Raw genomic sequence first — 20,895 nt, 5'->3', positions numbered from 1 at the left:
ATAAAATGTGTTCACCATTTTAATTGTAACATTTCACTTAAAAATCCTTGTTTTCTATAACATTTACGAAGATTTTTTTTAATGCGATTAATCGCGATTAACTATATGAAATTCTGAGATTAATCGCGATTAAAATTTTTAATCGTTTGACAGCCCTAAAAAAAACAGATCTTAGATGTCAATACTGTGAAATAAACATATGGGAGAATTTTTTTAATTAAAGTAAATGATTGATAATTACATTTGATTTCCAATCACTTGCAATGCCTGTTTAAGACAAAGCTCCTGATTCTCAGTGTTTCACATGACAGTGATTTATAGTGTAAGAGACAAAAATCCTGAAAAAAAATGTGTACAGATTTTAAATTGTGTCCATGTGATATAGCCACCACAGTGAATATAACGGTGCTTTATGGTAAATGTCTCAAGTCATCTCATGAATTTGACAAAATACAAATTACAGACAATATAACTGGCATTCTATATCCCCGATAACATGACATTTTACTGTATTTATTTTATGATAAATCACTGTCAGATGTGTGTAATGCCAGGTCTATGGTCAGTGTAATGGGAGTATGGTTGCCAGACACCTATGTAAGTCATCTCACAGATGGCAACAACAATGCGCTTCAATAACCAAAACTAAAACATATTAACTACTTTGGGATTAGCTAAACACTTTAAGGAAACATTAAGAAAACGTATTCAATTTAATATAATCCATTGTCATTTTATTTATCACTGTCATTTATCAAACTCACCTTTTATTGCAGACTTGGCAACCCTGAATATTTGGAGACACTCCCACATGCAGTGATAATGAGCTACTATTGGATATATTTAAACAGACTCATTTGAATACAATTTTAACTAGTAAGAATTTAATTCTTACTAGTAAAAATGTATTTTCTGATATCAAAAATTAAATTCTTGATATCAAGAATTAAGTTTTTACTAGTAAGAATTCAATTCTTGATATCAAAAATTTAATTTTTACTAGTAAGAATTTAATTCTGGATATCAAAAATTTAATTTTTACTAGTAAGAATTTATTTTTTACTAGTAAGAATTTAATTCTTGATATCAAAAATTGAATTCCTGATATCAAGAAAAAGAGGATTAAAAGCTAAAACGGCTTACCATATACAACTCTTTTACTGACACTGTCACCCTTTATTACATCATAAAAAACAGATTTTTATTCATAACTTAAATAACATTGAAAGTATTCAGCATATTAATAACTTCAATAGCTTTTAAAATATTCATCAAATTGCTCCAAAACAAGTTGTATGACATACTACAGTATAACTGTTCCCTATGGGAGAGTCGCCAGTCTTTTCTCTCTACTGCTCTGTGCAGTGGGGCACCGGTGACGTCACACTAAACACACGTGACTGACAAACACTAACTATGAGCAACTAGTAATAAACTACTGAATCATTAAACCGACTCAAGATGAACGTCATTGTTGTTATTGCGTATTATAATGTTGCTTATTTATATTTATATATTATAATTAAATAATTTATTGCAGTCCCCCCCCCTCCCACCACCGCTACTGGACAGCATGGTAACGAGGACGCCCCCCCAACCCCCCTGCACCTGCTGCAGTGCGGCACCGGAAGAGGAGATGAAGAAGACCGGCCGAAAGAGATTCGAACCCGCAGCACTGACACCTTTTATCAAGGGTTTATTTCATTTCGGTTCGGACTGTGTTTTGCAGCTCCGTCATAAGTACAGTGATGCAGCGTTCACATGCTCCGTGGATTTAATGTAGAGAGAAACACCGCAGCACTGGAGCTGCAACACAGCGATTCTGATACTGAGGTTATTCAATATCAATCATCAGTTTATTCTTATAAATATGCTTTTACTCTCTAATGTAGTGAAATATCTCATTAATAGATGAGTATCGGTATCGACATCAGGTAAACATCATCATCAGTGAGACAAGAAGACACTCAGCAGTACAAACGTAGGTTATTATTGCCTAATTTCCATATTACTGATTTATTGGCACATTATTCTTTTCGTTTTAATTGCTTTCTTCAATCTTTAGCTGGCAAAATGCTAAATAAATAATGCTAATACTTATGAATCTGTGCAGTTGGTTATTGGTTTAAGCCCCACCACTGCCAGGTTGCCACTGTTGGGCCACTCAGCAAGGCCCTTAAACCTCAGTTGCTTAAACTGAAGCTTGCTGGTTCAATCCCCGCTACACCAAGCGGACACTGTTGGGCCCCTGAGCAAGACCCGTAACCATTGGCCTGCATAGAATTTGGTCATAACTGCAAGTCACTGTGGACAGAAGAGTCTGCTCAATGCTGTCAATCTAAATACAACTGCAAGTCATATTTTTGAGCAAAAAAGCAAAATGTACTGTATATATGTAAACGTTATTACATTTATATGTGTAAGTATTATACAGGGCTTTCCAAACTATATGTAGCTGTCATGATCAAGGTAAAACTAGCAAACACAACAATGTGGTTATGACATTGTTATAACCACTAATTCTGACTTTGCAGTGTTGTATGAATGTAATTAGAAACCGGATGATAAGCAAACACCCTGTGCATTCCAGTACTAGTGGTTTGTTGTGTATGCATTTACCTGGTCATGCTGCTTATGTGTAAAATACTGTACAGCAAAGCTAACCAACAATTTAACTGGTTTCCTTGGTTTTCCAGATCATGAATCGGCTTTGTAACATGAACAATAACTTCCCCTACGATAACAGTCAGCTGGTGCTGGATATGGTTCTGGGGTCTCTGTGGGGAACGACACAACCGATCAACTGGGAGAGCGTAGCCAGCCTGGTTCCAGGTTTCACACCCAAAGAGGTAAATAATACCCGAGGTTCTGTCCCGTACGTCTTGAGATATACGCTGTATGTTTACAATATGGCTAAAAGTATGAGTTAAAGTGGATCAGATGGATTCATTTCATTTCCATCAACAGATCTATTATGGTCAGGGTTGCTTCGGGCCCGGTTTCACTGGGAAACACTGGGCTCAAGGCAGGAACAAACTAGAATAGAATAGAATGCATTTATTTGTCATATATACATAAACACGTGTACAGTACAACGATATTCCTTCTTCATATATCCCAGCTTGTTTGGAAGCTGGGGTCAGAGCACAGGGTCAGCCATTGTACAGCGCACCTGGAGCAGAGAGGGTTAAGGGCCTTGCTTAAAGTCCTACCCACTAGGCTACCACTGTCCCAAACTGGACAAGGCGCCAATCCATCTCAAGGCTTTTGGCGTCCCCTATATTTACCTTTACATTTATTGCATTTAGCAGATGCTGTTATCCAAACAGACTCACAATTATGACTGAACACGATTTAAGGGCCTTGCCATCCCAACGGTGGCAACTTGGTTGTGGTGGCGCTTAAACCAACAGCCTTCTAATTCTTCTAATAATTACTACTTACCCACTGTCCTAGTCAAATATGTCTGTATGCAGACGCCTGGGCAATAGCACAGCTTGGGATTTGAACCCTAGTTCCCATTCAATAGTGGGCTGGCATAATTTACCGCTGCACCACCCGACCGTCCAGTTAATATTATTATTATTATTATCTGATTAGTATTGTGTTCAGCACTTGTATCAAGAGGCTTAAAAATATTGTGTCCTAATTTACTCCCAGCAGCAAAACTGGTCCCAGAATATTTAAGAGAACTTTATATAGCTCAGGTCTGGAAATATTAAAATTACAGGATTTTTATTGTGTGTGTGTGTTTAGTGTGCGCGTAGGTTTGATGAGCTGAAGAACACCGGGACTTTTCCTCTGGTGGATGAGCAGTGTAACACAGTGACCAGGGTCAGCGGCTCCCCGGCGGAACCGCTGTCGGCGTATATCAGATCCACGTTATTAGATCTGACTGGAGAGACTGGTGAGATACTGACCAGTCAGAACGCTCTCTCAGTAACAGGTATGTACTGTTTTATCTCTCCTATGAATTATTTATTTCTGCTGTATACAATTGACTATAAAAGCAATAAAAAGCAACATTTTGGGGAAGACCCTTTCCTGTCCCAGTGTTACTAAATGGGCACAAATTTCCACAGACACACTCACAAAACAGCTTAGTTTAAAGAAACTCCAGTGTCCTGCACGGAGCCCTGACCTGCACAACAGCTCTGATATGAACCGGAACATCAACTGAGGCTTTGTGCACCAACATCAGTGGCCAGCCATACCAAACACTTTTTTGACTGAATGGGCACAAATTCCCACAGCTGTGAGAAGCCTTCTCAGAAGATGCCATTTGTTTGGTGCAGAAGTGATCAGTAAAGTGTTAGAAAAAGGATTTAATAATGTGTGACTGTTTTTTAGGGCTGACCATGACCCCCGCCGTTCGAGGAGCCAGTGCTGAGACCGACGGCGTAGCGGCTGAAGAGGACGGAGAAAAGGACGACACAGAGAAAAGGTAGAATGCCGTGCACTTAGATCCGACTATAAACCAGATTCAGTCTGGGTTCAGGTTACGTCCAGCCTGGGATTCGAACCCCAGCGGGTTGGTTCTCAGCATTACGCCACACCAGCTGGCAAAAAAATGAAATATGAACACTAGGATTTGAATCGGGGCTTAGTGGGGCGCTGTTACCCATGTGTGGGGACCCCGGCAGCGTCCAAGCATACAGGAGGGTGTATATTTGCCTGACACACAGTGGGCAGTGGTCCTATCGATCCCTTCTTATTCTCCCATACTTTGGTGGAGTTGCGCGTAAGGTCAGGTTCGCGTACAGAGAGCCACGCCCCAATCTCTGCGCTCCTCCACTTGTTGTACAAGCACCCTGAGATGGGTAACCAAGGTCCTTACACAGCGTTGATAACCCCGCTTCTTAGTCCGGTCCTTTCCTATTATGCCCTAGCAGGGCGCCCAGCCGACTGGTAGCAGAGGTAAAAACACGTTTGAAAGAACGCGATCAAACAGTAAGCCTATTTCTGAACATGCTTAGTAAAGGTAGAGATTTGCTCTGCTTGTGTTGTGGATGGACGAAACGTTTAGCCAGGTTCAGCAGACAGTATTTTGCTAAGCTAAGCCAAGCTGCCGGCGGTCGTATGAACGATTCTCGGTCCTTCCCCTCAGCCCCACCATGGTGATCCACGTATGCGACGAAGCGAAGAACCTGAAGCAGGACTTCGAGTGTCCGCGCGACCTGCTGGTCAGGGAGATGTGCTACTTCGCCGAGTATCTGTCCATGGACGCTCAGCGCTGGGAGGAGGTGGACATCTCGGTGCACTGCGACATCCAGATCTTCGACTGGCTCATGAACTACGTCAAGAGGAACTCTGGGGAATGTGAACCCGGGAGGCGCGTAGAGAAGCCCAGACTGGGTGAGTCCCGCCAGGTCTTGTGCTGGATATAATGTTGATGTATCATCATTAAGGCCCTTCATAAGGTTTGTGTTTAGCGATTTATCATTTTTCATTCGTGCAGCGTTCAAGCGCCTCATGTTTACTGGTTAATCTGCACTATGAGGCATCCTAGCAATCCTACGGCAATTCAGTTAGCAATCGCTTAGTCAAAAAGTCCAAGATGTCGAAGTAAACCAGATAATAACACGACTCGGGTAACTGAGTTTGGAAAACTAACAACCAACTCTGTGGACCCAGGGGGCGAGTATTTTCATCTTTGAGACCATCCCTGGTTTACATTCAACTATTAATGTGGCTGCGCTGTGTATTGTAGCTTCCATTAATTCTATCATTCAGTTTACGGTTACCGTAATGAACCGTCATGGTGGGTATCGTTCTCAGTGTTTATTTTCTGTTCGTGACGTGTTGGATGGTGGATGTTTGGCCGGATGTGATGTGCTCGTTTGGTCATGGTGTGTCGTGTTTTGGTGTTTTGCTTTCAGAGCCCAGCAATGTCATCTCCATCCTGATCTCATCCGAGTTCTTGAAGATGGAAGCTTTAGTAAGTCTGAGTGTGTGTCTCACGCTAGTGTGAACTTCGACCGTTGTACTGAAAAGTCTAGTATTAACAGGTGATGTCCAGCTTTGGGCCTTTAATCATTTCCATGACTGAATGATTGGAAACGCCAACTTCTTTGTCCAAAACACAAAACAGCCAAAACACTTTGTACATACAACAACTTTGATTATTCATCTGCTGGTGGTAAACTTTAAGCTACTGGCAGTTTAAAGCTTACTTGACTCAGCTTGAACTCCGGAGCTTTTAGACTGCTGTGCCACCCAAGCACCCCCAAAACCAGCCAGTTTTATTAACAAATTTCACTAGATTAGCAGGCCTTCCCACCACACTCATGAGTAAGTCTTGCTATGCCAGTTTGCCATCAGTTGATCTGACATGGATGACTGTTTAAATACTGTGTGTGTAGGTGGAGGAGTGTATTCAGTACTGTCACCAAAACATGAGCGGCATCGTCGCCACTCCGTGCAACATGAGCTGCATCAACAGCAACCTGGCGTCACGCCTCGCCCTGCGCTTCACGCACAGCCAGGCCGACGACATCAAGGACAAAAAGGACAAGTTTAAAAGGTATACGCTGATTTGCTGGAGGGGGGGATAAATATAGGTGAAAAAGCTATTTCATGTGATTTTGAACTTTGGTCTTCAGTACATTGTTCCAGAAGAAGATTGAGAAGCTGTTTGATCCCGAGTACGAGAACCACGACTCTCCAGGATGTGCTGCGACTCTCTACAGGTGAAAGAACTGATTACAGTGAGCTAATTACAGTGCAAGCAATTGAGAGTTATCGTCCTTGCACAGGGGCCCAACAGTAGCAACTTGGTGGTGATAGTGGGGTTTGAACGTCACCCTTCTGATTACTAGTCCAGAACCTTAATCATACACTAGTTACCAGTGTCACTACCGGTCAGGTAGGCAAAGTAAGCTAGGGTGACTCTTGTCACTAGCTTAACACTATGCTAGGGTAAATTTTTTTACTTATGTCCTTTGGGGACGAGTTTTGGGGGGCCCCCGTTTTCCATAATTTAAAGTTTAAGCTACTTCACTGTCCACTCAACGGACACACTTGGCCGTGTCTGAGGGATTGAAGATGGATGGAATGACCTGCTCACCTCAGGTGGCGCAGTGGTAAAACACACGCTGAACGCCGGAGCTGGGATCTCGAATACATCGTATCGAGTCTCGGCTCTGCCTGCCGGCTGGGCTGAGCAGCCACATGAATAATAATAATAATAATAAATTTTAGTTATAAAGCGCCTTTCACGAGACCCAAGGCCACTGTACAATAAAAACAATAAAAATTACAGAGAACATCAGCATAAAAACAGTAATGTGCATGTAAATAAAATAGATAATAATGTCATGATTAGGATAGTAATGGTATAAAAGTAGAATAAGATACAACATAAGACAAAAATATAAAAATGTCTTATGTGTATTTTATGAACAACGATTGGCCTGCTGTTCATATAGGGGTGGGATATTAAAAGCCGGATAGGGACTCTCTCATAACTAATGCAATTACGACCTGCTGCCCACGTGTCGGAGGGGGCGTGGGTTAGCTTCGTTCTCCTCAGTCAGAGCGGGGATTGGCATCGGTGGGGAGGAAGCGTCATGCAATCGGGCGATTGGACGCCGTTTGTAGGGGTCGCCAGAGGAATTGGTGCATGATTAGATGCTTGATCGTGAACAAATAAAAAATGATCAGGTTTGCATTGAAGTTCGCATGTCAACGGTGCTATCAGCCTGGCCGGTCGTCCAGTGAGCACAGAGGTTCGACTGGTTTTCTTGTAGCTGCAGAATTGTGACCTCTGCTGTCTGGTCATGGACCTGCTGTTACGATTGGCAAGGCCAATAAAAAGGTTTTTGAGGAACCACTAGGCGAACACCACTCAACAGACACAGGGGTAAGTGGAAAAATACACGGAGGCAGGAACACAGGAGAAAACAACAAGGGATGCGGGAGGCAGGGAGCGTGGCAGGAGGAAGCCGGGGATCAGCAGGCTGAGGGTAAGCAGCACCGGAACCAGAAAGCAGGGTTGGAGACCGGAGAAGCTGGCAGGAATGCTGGCGCAAGGAGGGAGGCGAGAAGTCCGGAACCAGGAGGGTCGAGGCTTGGCACAGAAACACCAGATACACAGAGTTCAGGGAACAAAGAAAACACAAAGTCCAAAGGGGCTCAAAAATATAAAAATCCGAAGAAGGTCAAAAAAACTATCAGGAGCGCAGAGCAGAATCTACTGGCATAGGCAGACGATCTGGTGGAGACTGAGAGGAACTGAGGAGTATTTAACTGCTGCTAGATGAGGAGTGGATGGGAAGCAGGTGTGCCTAATTAGCCAGGGTGGAGATCTATTGGTTGGCTGCAGAGCCAATTAAGCTGGTGTAATGGCAACAAGAGCCACCAGAGGTCGCCAAAAACACCCCAGAGAACCACTGACTCCCAACACCTGCACTAATTGTGGACGCAATTTAGCTCACTGTGAGAATTCTGTCAACGAGGGGTGGTGCAAGCGGTAATAGAATCGCTATTAAAGATTGGAAATGGCTACATGTTGGGGAAAAAGAGGTGAAAACCAGGGAAAACACCCCCCCCCCCACACACACACCTCCAAAAAATTAATAAGGTGTGTTTACCGATGTTAAAAAGTCTTTGTTTAGCAGTTTTAACTCTAAAAAGTGTTGATCTCAGTCGATCTTGGCACAGATGTGGTCTTTGCCTCAAGCTTCTGACCAGAGACACGGAGAGGAAGATCTCGTGTGTTCCAGGCAAAATCAACATCGACCCACGCGGGAACATTGTCTATACGCACAGCAGGTACGTCCATACAGCATCCGTGTCTCTTTAGTCACGTCTGCTTCCTAATCAGCACATCCGTTTTCTTCAGACACAAACACTGGGATGTTCACGAGCACCTGAACAGCTTATATGAGGAGCTGAAATCGTGGGTGCTGGTTTATTGGAGGATCTGGGGGGCCATCAACTACCTCACCTGCTCCCGCTGTAAACAGGTACGCGCTCTCGCACCCGGGGTAAACACACCGCCACGCCCTGGCTCTCAATTTGGGCGATGCTCCTTTGTTGTAGGTGTTTCTCTGCTGTGAGCTGGATCAGTGCCGGTATCACCCGGAGGCCGCGGTGTACCCGGGCGTGGGCGCCGATCAGAGCTGGCACGGTGCCGGTTTCTATCCCTGCTGCAAACAGAGGGCGCTGCGCTTCGACCCTGCCGCCATGCCCAAGGTAATCGAGAGTCTTCTGAGCTTATTGTACTGTGTAACTGTTTTTCCTGCTGCCTTCAGGTCGTCCTGCAACTTTTTAAGTGACTGCTGGCTTCTTGTTTAATAATTAAGTGGGCACTGATGTGGTGCAGCGGTCTTACACTAGCCCACTGCTGCTGAGACCAAGTGGCCGTGTCTAAAAGAGCGATTGATTAATCAAGCTGATTAATTGATCAGTATTAATTTAATGTGTTTTTGTCGTATATGGAAACGTGTGCGCCTGCAGGGTTGTAAGATAAGGGACCACGTGGTACACACGGTAAACCGAGAGGACACTGGAGACCTGAACTCGGCCCAAACCCGTGTTCTGAACGACCTGCTGCTCCACAGAGATGCCGTGTGTGCGACCACTGCGCCACCTACTGACAGGTCTGGTTTCCATTTTCTTAAAAAACAAAAAGCTGTACGTGTCGACCACAAAAGCAAATCTATAACTGTGCTGGATTTGTTTTGTAGTGCTGCTGAGTCGCCTAAACAGGCCGAGCGAGTCCAGGACTGTGACATCACGCTGGAACCCGGAGTCCTGAGTCTGTCGAGGGCCGGGGAAATCACAGCGGTACGTGTCCTGAGTAATGCATGGCTAGATTTTAAACCTGGTTCTGGTCCTAATTGCTAGAACAAACCCAACTCTCTGCACCTCTTTTGTCTCTCTTATCATCCTCCCCACTGCAAAGGGACCAAATCCGCTTAGGTTGTTTGATGGATTGACTGACTGACTGATTATTCCCCTGAACACCAGGGTAAACATCATGTTTAGAAGAATTTCTAAATAATTGATGTTCTTTGTTACAGTTTTCACTTCTGAAGAACTGGAGTCTCCAGCTGGTAAGGACACACACACATACACACACACACTTAATGCAGCGATTCGTACAGATAGATACACACACTCCAAAACAAACTGTGTGTTTTCAGTGCATGTACCTTTCACAGCGCCAGCAGGCTTTGCTGTCCGAGGACGAGGACTACACCACAGGGTCCGAGGTCACCGAGGATGAGGTGGGGGATGAAGATGACACCTCGAAGAAACAAGGTGCGCCAGGGATGCTGCCACTGCTACTAATAATAATAATAACAATAGTGATAATGATATTAACACTCATAATAATACAACTACTAATAATTATAATAATAGCAACAATAGTAAACACAACGCTATTAACACTCATAATACTACTACTAATGATAATAATTATAGTAATAATAATAACAACAACAATAGTGATAATGATAATAATACCACTACTACTAATGATAATAATTATAGTAATAATAATAACAACAACAATAGTGATAATGATAATAATACCACTACTACTAATGATAATAATTATAGTAATAATAATAACAACAACAATAGTGATAATGATAATAATACCACTACTACTAATGACACTACTTCTACTACTACTAATAATAAAAAACAATGATAGTAACAATGATAATAACACTCATAATAATACTAATAATAACAATAATACTAATAATATTACGACTAATAACAATGATAATAATAATAATTATAGTAATAATAAAAATAACAATAGTAATAACGATAATAACACTATAATACTACTACTAATAATGAAAATAATAATTAATATAGTAATAATAATGATACTACTACTAGTACTCACTCTCTCACTCACTCACTGTCTTAACCGCTTATCCGATTAGGGTTGCGGGGGGGTGCTGGAGCCTATCCCAGCTTTTCAATGGGCGCAAGGCACACAGTAACACCCTGGACGAGGCGCCAGTCCATTGCAGGGCAGACACACATACATACACACACACACACATTCACCTACAGGGCAATTTAGTGTCTCCAATTAACCTGACTGCATGTTTTTGGACTGTGGGAGGAAACTGGAGCTCCTGGAGGAAACCCACGCAGACACGGGGAGAACACAGAAAGGACCAAGACCACCCCGCCTGGGGATTGAACCCAGGACCTACTTGCTGTGAGGCGACTGTGCTACCCACTGAGCCACCCATAATGATACTACTACTAATAATAATATTATGATACTAATACTTCTGCTACTACTACTAATAATAATCATAATAGCAATAATAATAATAGTACTAATAACAATAACAATAGTAATAATAATGATAATAACGCTCATAATTCTACTAATACTAATAATAATATTGATGATAACAGCAACAAAAATTATTAACTTGCAGGAAAATACAAGAAAAGAAACATTGACGTGTAATTGTGTATTTGTTGATCATTTCCGTAGCTCCGAAGAAGGCAAGAAAGCCTGGCAGACCTTTAAAAAGACAAGTGTCGTCCCCGAGCATACTGCACAGAGAGAAAACTGGAGAGAAGGTGGGAGTTTTATCAGTATTTTATATTTATTACATTATTAAATGTTCTTCTTGGTCACTTTGTTCTTCATCTTCATCTTTTAAAGGCTTCTTCGAATGACTCAACACCGTTCACGTACGTATTTCTGTTTATCTGGTCTGTTAGTGTTTATAGGCACTATTACTGTAATCTTGGATCATCAGAGGAGACCGTAGATGATTATATGATTTTATATGGTATGTACACAATGTGGTCAAAAATATGTGGACGCCTGACCATGACCTGAACTTGTTGGACGTCCCAGCCTTCATTCTTTTTTTGAGAAGTGGGTTTGTCTCTTACTGGCTGGATTTAAGAGACATATAGGATGTGTTTTGGAGCCAAACTATGGAAATTTGTGCCTGTTTAGTTGATTTTATTCAGTAGGAGTGGTGTCCACAAACTTTTGGTCATAAAGTGTATGCTAAACTTGTATTTATTAAACCTTTTTGCCCTTTAGAGTGATCATGCAGAAAAGTAAATGGGACAGCACTCGCTCCATGAGGTTTAACCAGGACGCCCAACGAGAGGAAGGTCTGTACCCCGTCCGTTCTGTACCAGTTACCACCTGTAGCTTTGTGTAATCCATGGTAGTCTCTCAGCTGTGTTTAATTAGACTATTTTAAGTATTTAGGCATATCCAATTCCCAAAAACACAGATTAAAAACACTCACGTTCTCACTTTCTTAACCGTGTATGTAATCAGGGTCGCTGTGTTGGAGCCTATCCCAGCTTTTCAATGGGCGCAAGGCACACAGTAACACCCTGAATGGGCGCCAGTCCATCACAGGGCAGACACACACACACACACACTCATATACACACCCATCACATACATCTCCAATTAATCTGATGGACCGCCCCGCCTGGGGATCGAACCCTTCTTGCTGTGAGGCGACAGTGCTACCCACCGAGCCACCGTGCCGCACCAGATAAAAACACATAAGACTAAAGCAGGGATGTCTAAACTACAGCAGGCCGGGCAGCACAGTGGCTTGGTGGGTAGCACTGTCGCCTCATAGCAAGAAGGTCCTGGGTTCGATTGCCAGGTGAAGCGGTCCGGGTCCTGTATGGAGTTTGCATGTTCTCCCTGTGTCCAAAGACTTGCAAGTGAGGTGAATTAGAGATACAAAATTTTACATTAAAATGTTTGACATTAAAAACTTGAACCTGATGAATCTTGTGTCCGGTCATGAATGTAACGACCTTCTGCTCCCTGCAGATCAAAGAAGGATGGTGGACATGATCGAGCACCTCACCAAACTGCGCTTCGGAGATTTAGAGCAAAACAAGTCGAAGGATCCTAAGGAGGTCGGTTATAGTTTAGAAACTAAAGGTGAATCGAAAGTAACTGCGAGTACTGAATATTGAATATAATAAATACTACAGTGTGTCTGTGTTGTGTTTGTGTGGTTAGTTTGCAGGAGGTATCTACTCCAGGTTGGAGGCCCAGGTTAAAAGCTCCACTCAGACGAGCGGCCGACAAGACAGAGCGCTCCGGTACAGAACAGACGTATACATACGTTACACTAGAAGTATTAATACATGATCAATTACTACTTAGAATGTGTAGATACGATCAGGGCATGATTGCCAGTAGTCATATTACAATATCCCGAGAATATCGCTACAATGGAATGATACAGGAAAGTGGCACACATGACAAGAAGTGCATCAATTACATTGTATGACCCCCAAAACCCAGTTCTAGCTGGTTTAGAGACAGTTCCTGTGTTAACGATAGATTTTAATGAAGGTTTTTTCCACCACACACTACAGCATGTACAGTATATAAACACAAATTGAAGTGGAACAGTCAGATTTGGCTATTTTTATATTAGAAAACGCAGATATCTGGACCAGCCTGTCATATTGTGACAACCACTTCTCAGTTCTGCACTATCCCTGTTCTATCCACTTTCTCCATTGTGGGCTGCGGACTTCGTTTCCGTTGTTTTGGTCACCTTATTCATTTGCTATTATTCCTATATCTGTGTGTTAGTGGCTTCACCCCACAGTTCAGGCGCAAGGCGCAAACCACACGGTAACATACAACCGGTCGGCTTGTGATTAAGACGTACATTTTTAACTCATCTGTCATCTTTTCTAGGCCAAAGACGCGCTCCAGCCAGTCTAGACCAACATAAGATGTGAAGACGGAATGGAGGACAGACAACTTCTGTATCCACCCTGCATCCCTCTTTGGAAGCCTCTTCAGAGCATAATCAGGGAGGAGTGACTGATGGTGGGCTTTGATGTCACGGAGTCCAGTGCCAGCCTGAGGAACCTGAGGAACACACAGTAGAATGAGCAGCTTTTTTGCACTGCTAATGACATTTCGTTATCACACGCTTCATTAACCTGTCACATGCTGTCTGTCTGGTTCATGTTCCTCCTGTAATGATCTCTGGTGAAGCACCTCTTCGCTAGAATGACCTGCACTTTAACCCGTAATAACTAACAGCACCCAAACTACCCGGATGAGCAACTTCTGAATAAAGAATGGAGAAATTCAGACTGCTGTGTGTGTTTTATTAGTTTAATAACTATTTATTATATTGTTATTATAGTATACAGCCTGGACATGGTGCCAGTCCATTACAGGGCGACACGTTTACCCGGTCGCTCAGGCAGGCATATGAAACCACCACCGCTTCTTTACTCTAGCCGGTGGCGGATTCTTGATGACTGCTTTAACACGTACACAGGACCGTGGTTTGCACTTTGTATTCCGTTACCATTCATGCCGACGTCTTAACCAAACAAAAGGAATCGCTGTTGCAGTGTGATTGTGTCCGCTAATCACCCGACCCACCCAGTGGCACAGCTGAGACTCAAACTTGACTCTCCGCTGTGGTGGACCGAGTGTCCAGAACTTTATCTGCCGTTCTTTTTCCCCCTTGACCCATAAGGTCTTGCTTTTGAGCCTGTTTTGATTGACCACAATACAATGTCATTGGTATTCTTATGACTGTCCATAAATGAATCAGTTTAAACTTATTAATTATTGAATATAACAATGACACATGATTACCAGTGCCAGCCAAAGAGTGTGGTTTCCCCTGAGGTTCTTAATCTTACACTCTTTCCCTTGGCACTGTTGGTTTTGGCTGGCTGTAAAGCTGCTTTTTCCTTACACTTATAAAACAAGATGGTCAAAGAAGTAGACCTCTCAATTTTAATTTATTGGCCCATATATGGTGCCAAAATCAGGCAGAGCCCGGCACTCTGATTTGTTATTTCTGAAGTACAACAGACCAGCTGAGCTGTGACACTTGCTTTCTGTGATTTTCTATCCCAAAAGCTTAGATTAAACACTAGAAAACACAAATGGTTTGGAATTGAAGGCACGATTCACGGTGGTTTGAGGCCAGAGAAAATAATGGCTGTGTTTTGTGTGGAAGGACAAAGACCAGTGTACACACAAGTAAAAGATTGACAAAAGCTGCATTCTCTGAGCGTAGGGTCGAAAGTCATATCCGGATCTTGCGCTGTCCCTTTGTTTGTTGTCCCTGCAAAAAAAGTGTCTCTCACTGCTGGCACTAGAGCTAAAAACACTGAACCAAATCAGTCCTGCCATGTTATATTGGTAATATACAGGGGATGGATGAAATAACAGAAACCTGTAACACTATATTAGTAAGAGGAGGGTAAAAAGAGCAGAGTTGGGGTCAGCTCTCGCCTCTCTAGGAGCTTTTAATATCATTTAATATTAAGAAATGTTTTTAGAATGATGGAACTGCTTAAATCTGGTCTTCTAGAACCCAGAGACAATGGCTAATTTATCCTGGTGCTCATTATACCACTTAAGTAATTCTAGCAGGGAACTTGTCCATCCTGGAATATGAGAATACAATAAATAAAGAGTGTTTGCACCATAGGGTGCACCTTGTCCTATAAACTGCTTCACATCTGTTGGATGTTATCATCGGACCTGATGATATCTGTCTGATTGCTGCCCGTATGGACAGTCTATGGCAGTAGACATTGGAGGTTGAATGGTTTAATGTATTCTTTGGCTTCCTTTTTGTTTTTAGTTGATTATTCCTCAATAACTGGTCCATCCTGGTCAGAGTCACGTTGTGTCTGGAATCTTCTCGGAAGCACAAGGCAGAAATAAACCCTAGACAGGATGCCAGTAATTTGCTGGGCATCACACACTTACCTGTGAATTAAATTCACACAGTGCTATGTTTTGGGTATCCAAAGGAAACCCACGCAGACATAAATAATGCAAGACAGTGAACTAAAATAAGGTCCGAATCCAGGTCCTCAACTCCTTCAGCAGCTGAGCCTCAGCACCCGCTGTGCTAGTGCTCAACGGTCTGCACATCATGCTCCTTACACCAGTATAGTGTCTACATGCAGTAAGCTTTTACACAGAAGGATTCAAATGGCAGCACTGTGAAGTTTACAGCATTGTTTTGTTGAGACTGGGTCATACAGGTGCTTTATTCTGGGGTTATTTCTGTGGCATTCACCAACTACTTTTAAAGTGTGACCACTTTGCATTTTGGAACTGGTTTGCTTGCAATTCTGCCACCCACTATCTGTCCACTTTGTTGTGTGTTGCTTCATGTCTGTGTTCTCCAGAAATAATTGTCATGCTGTACGTCAGCCACTAAAGGGAGCTGGCAATCACCAACCAGAGTGCTGGTGTGAAGAAGTCAATCCTCATTGTAATGTCGAGTTCACCTCCAGGAATAAGCCACCATTATTTATAGCAGGTTGCTGTGAATAAACACAGCAACGTTTTGTATGCTGATTGTTTTTTTAATTGTATGAGTTTTATACCTTTGCTTTTTGTATATAAGTGCAAAGCAACGTGTATTTTTATACACTTTAATACAGAACATAACAATCAGGGTCTGTCATAGTATCAAACCCAGTTAGAACACATTATTATAAATTGAATATATATTACAGTATATTAATTGTATTGTTGTAATATCACAACTAAGATCCGAAAGCTTAGAAGTCATTCAAAGATATGAAGAGATAATAATTGTGGGAGAAATAACATCTCGCCACTTTGTGTGCCCTCTAATATTTGCTCCCCTCCTGCAAATCCAGATCTGCCAGATTTGCTGGCCAATGTTTGCCAATACTACAGGAATTAATGAATGAGGATGAACTGTAACATAAATGCATGCTTTTTGATTTCTTATTACACACTACTGTATATTGAATGGGAACTATATTTGGTTTATGTTGAACTTGTCTAATACTTCTTTGGCTATTTGTATCTGGAAAATATAGCACGCTGTGTTATTTCAGGCCAACACAGTGACACAGCAGTCAGGGTGGCACCAGGGTCCTAAGAACCTGGTTAACAGCTTGCTGTCTGTATGTGGAGTCCATTCTGATATTTAGTTAAATGCCCAACTTGCTCTGCAAAGACCCTGCCACTGGACCCACCACATGCCTGATGAAGACAAAGTGGTCATTACTGTTAATGAATCTTTATTCTGTTTATACTGTTAATTAATCTTTATTATACAATGTTATTTTTGTATGTAAAGCGACCTTGGGTTTTGTGAAAGGCGCTATATAAGTGTAACTTATTATTATTATTATTATTATTATTCCATGACCAGAGATCAGCTGCAGCCCTTGTCATGTCATGTACCTAAATATACCACAATTATGTACTAAAAATGTCAATGCACACTAGAATAAACAGTCATATAAACAAAGCTTTTTTTTTCTTTGAGTCCAGTCTGTTTGGAAACACCCAGCCAAATCAGGGTGACAAGCCAAATTCAGCCCCCTGACCTAACAGCATGGTAATGTAGGTGAATAGCCGGACAGGACCAGCCGGAACGAGCTAAAGCCAGCCAGATCCTGAATGTGGCACTTCACCTCACACACACACACACACACACATGCTTGTGACAATGTGCTGCTTGTTTACAACTTCACTCTCTCAGGTGATTTGCAGTAGGGCGTGACTTTCTGGTTAAATTTCTATTTCGTCCTCCATTAGTGACCCACTACAGGTATTACAGCTAGTGTTGTGCAAGATATTACAATGTAAACAGTAATAACTTGGAAAACATTGCAAACTATATTGCTAGCACAATACATAGTGTATACTCATTTTATGACAAATAGAACAGGGGTTCTCAAACTAAAAACTAATGATTAAAATGGTATTGGGCATTAAAATAGGCATTAGGTATACATGCATAAATATGCTTCTCATTTCTTAAACTGATTGAGCCGGATATAAGCCAGATCTATGCTCATGCTTCACACCAAAAAAAATAAATAAAAAAAAAGAACACTTATTAGCAGGTGATGTTAGCAGTGTTTAATGTACTTAATATATCGTTTAAAATACTGCCAACTAACTGGAAATTTCTTCAGAGATACAACATTAAATTTGGCCACTGAAGAGGTAAACCAGTGGATCAGACACAGCAGTGCTGATGGAGTTGTTAAACACCTCACTCTCACTGCTGGACTGTGAATAGTCCACCAACCAAGAACATCCAGCCAACAGCACCCCGTGGACCACTGATGAAGGTCTAGAAGATGCCCGACTCAAACAGCAGCAATAGATGAGCGATCGTCTCTGACTTTACATCTACAAGGTGGACCAACTAGGTAGGAGTGTCTAATAGAGTGAACAGCGAGTGGACACGGTATTTAAAAACTCCAGCAGCACTGCTGTGTCTGATCCACTCATACCAGCACAACACACACTAACACACCACCACCATGTCAGTGTCACTGCAGTGCTGAGAATCATCCACCACCTAAATAATACCTGCTCTGTGGTGGTCCTGACCATTGAAGAACAGGGTGAAAGGGGGCTAAAAAAGTATGCAGAGAAACAGATGGACTACAGTCAGTAATTGTAGAACTACAAAGTGCTTCTAAGTGGAGCTGATAAAATGGACAGTGTGTGTAGAAACAAGGAGGTGGTTTTAATGTTATGGCTGATCAGTGCATATTAATAAGGACAAAGTCCTAAGGCGTGTATGTGTGTACATTTGACGTGGATATTTACACTGCAAGTATATAAATTGACAAAAGAATATGTAAATGCTATATTAAGATAATTTTCCTTCTTTGTTCAGCTGCAGCTCTATAGTTTCTCCCTACACCAAAATCCTGTATTTTTCCATTAAATGACGTTCAAGCCGAGTTCAGTCACGTGGTTCTTAGAAAAAATACAACCGTGCACGACTTGGTCACGTAGTCGTTTATTTATACCGATTCAATGTCAACCCAATGCGATTACATAAAAATACTACTCTCGTAGCTGCCTCGATCATTTTATTCGGTTTTCCAAATAAACTTTAACCTGTTTACGCGCCTGTCAACTATGCGCGCCTGATCTTCACCAGCATGGCAGGGATCCGATTCAAGAGTCGAGTCTATTGAAACAGGCTCAAATAAGCTCAAATCGAATTCTGAGTCGATTTTGCTTAGTGCTGTTTTTGACTCGTAGACATAAATGGATGAAAAGGTTAAAGAACACGAATTATTGTTTATTATATACGTGATTCATTATTCTTTATTCGTCATCATGTGTTCTGATACTCACTTTATTATGATCAGGGTTTTGGTGGGTCCAGTCAGTGCCACCAGGAACATTATCAATACAACACATTCAAAAACTGGTACCTTAAAAAACTCAGAATGGACTAGAAGAGAACATACAAAACTTGTAAAGCCTGGATGGCTTGAACTCAGGTCCCCAGGACACATGCTGCAGGGTGCCACATACTTTGCCATAAGCAGCCACCCCCATTCCTTTCCCAATTCAAGTCATATTTTACAAGATCTAATTTTATATTGGAGCATTATTTGGAGAAACCAGTCCTTAACTATTAGTATTAATTTGGTCATTTTGATTATGCAGATGATGCCTTTTCCAGCAGTACAAATGGGAACGAAGTGATAAGCTTTGGAAGGGTGTCTATAATGTAATTAGAAGAATGAATGTAAATAAGTGAGAACAGCCTTGTGTTTTTGAGATGCTGTTTTAATTAATATTCAGTGCAACTTAAATATCTCTAGAGAACTATACGAATGTGTAAAAAGTCTACTACTACGGACTATGTGACAACAAATTAAGTTTCTTTAACACATTTTAACACCATTAACATCTGAAACAAAGTGGGGTCCACGGCATATTTTACTTATAATATATTTATATTTATATTGACCATATTTAAATATTAAAATTAAAATTACACTCAATTTCAAAAGGTAATAAACATATACATATATTATTATTATCTGTATATTACCACTATTATACTCATTCATAGCTATATCTGATATAATATTTGTTATATATATTGACACAATTATATATATCATAACAATGTATATTAGACAATGTATATTATTGGTCATATTGTCTATCAATATTCCCATAATCGATTTAGTGTATATATTTATAACTATAACACTATCTTTATTTCTATATTTATACTTATTTATTTGTATATATTGTTTATAAGAATAGATACAATCAGGGCCGGCGCTAGGGGGGGGGCTGAGGGGGGCATTGCCCCCCCAAATTGTGTCTTTGCCCCCCCAAGCAAAGCAGTCCAGAACCGGGGCTAGGGGGGGCTGAGGGGGGCATTGCCCCCCCAAATTGTGTCTTTGCCCCCCCAAGCAAAGCAGTCCAGAACCGGGGCTGGATACAATACTGCTTCTATTATTATTAATGTACCAGATGGTATGGAAGTAAATCTGTCTCACATACCTTTTTTTGCATAACATATATTGTACAGTATATATGCTCATTGTACATTCGCTACACCTTACTTACTTTATTTGTATTTGTATTAGTTTCTCTTCTTTTGCTTGTTAAACTACTGGAGGCCAATCATTTTCCTCGGGATAAATAAAGTATCTATCTATCTATTTAAAACATTTGCCAAATGTCCTTATCACTCAGATATTTGTATTTACATGAGGTTTTTGAGTGCAAAAACACTAGTAATGACCCTGTTGAGTTTTGGGATTCAGTTCTTAAAAAAAAAAAAAAAAAATCGAGAATATAGAGTCGACTCATGGAATCGGCTCGTTTATTTCCCACGCCTTGAAATCTAAATCAGAGTCGACTCCGAGATTTGTGGAACCGAATCACTGAACAGTGAGCCACTCCCCCTCGGCGGAGTGGAAATTTACCAGCTTGCAATCAACCCGTGTGGGAGCTTTGACATCCTTAGGCAAAGCTTTCGTAGGATTGATTGTATATCCTGATGGCTGATGGCTTCATGTTTAATAATCTGTGTTTGTTTTCGCCCTGGGACGGACTGACATGCTTGTTAAAGAGTT

General features: G+C 41.5%; 1 protein-coding gene across 2 annotated transcripts; it reads left to right on the top strand.

Annotated features, from left to right (window-relative positions):
• The first annotated feature begins 1,655 nt into the window (after positions 1–1,655).
• sanbr (SANT and BTB domain regulator of CSR) lies at positions 1,656–14,104 on the top strand. Of its 2 annotated transcripts, none has more exons than XM_063007524.1 (21): positions 1,656–1,981; positions 2,697–2,849; positions 3,757–3,946; positions 4,351–4,444; positions 5,108–5,355; positions 5,880–5,938; positions 6,363–6,523; positions 6,603–6,689; positions 8,662–8,772; positions 8,843–8,966; positions 9,043–9,195; positions 9,460–9,602; positions 9,690–9,789; positions 10,026–10,058; positions 10,149–10,266; positions 11,483–11,571; positions 11,657–11,685; positions 12,050–12,123; positions 12,812–12,900; positions 13,007–13,089; positions 13,700–14,104. In XM_063007524.1, the coding sequence occupies exons 2-21, from the start codon at positions 2,700–2,702 to the stop codon at positions 13,734–13,736; spliced, it is 2,172 nt and encodes a 723-aa protein (XP_062863594.1). In that variant the 5' UTR covers positions 1,656–1,981; positions 2,697–2,699; the 3' UTR covers positions 13,737–14,104. The 2 variants fall into 2 exon arrangements, with proteins under 2 accessions (XP_062863594.1, XP_062863595.1); XM_063007525.1 differs by having other exon boundaries at positions 1,658–1,981; positions 10,167–10,266.
• The last annotated feature ends 6,791 nt before the right edge of the window (positions 14,105–20,895 follow it).

The sequence above is a fragment of the Trichomycterus rosablanca genome, chromosome 13 (genome assembly GCF_030014385.1).
Source record: "Trichomycterus rosablanca isolate fTriRos1 chromosome 13, fTriRos1.hap1, whole genome shotgun sequence".
Classification (NCBI taxonomy): Eukaryota; Metazoa; Chordata; class Actinopteri; order Siluriformes; family Trichomycteridae; genus Trichomycterus; species Trichomycterus rosablanca.
The sequence above is the reverse complement of the archived record's forward strand: the minus strand, read 5'-3'. Positions and strand labels throughout refer to the sequence as shown.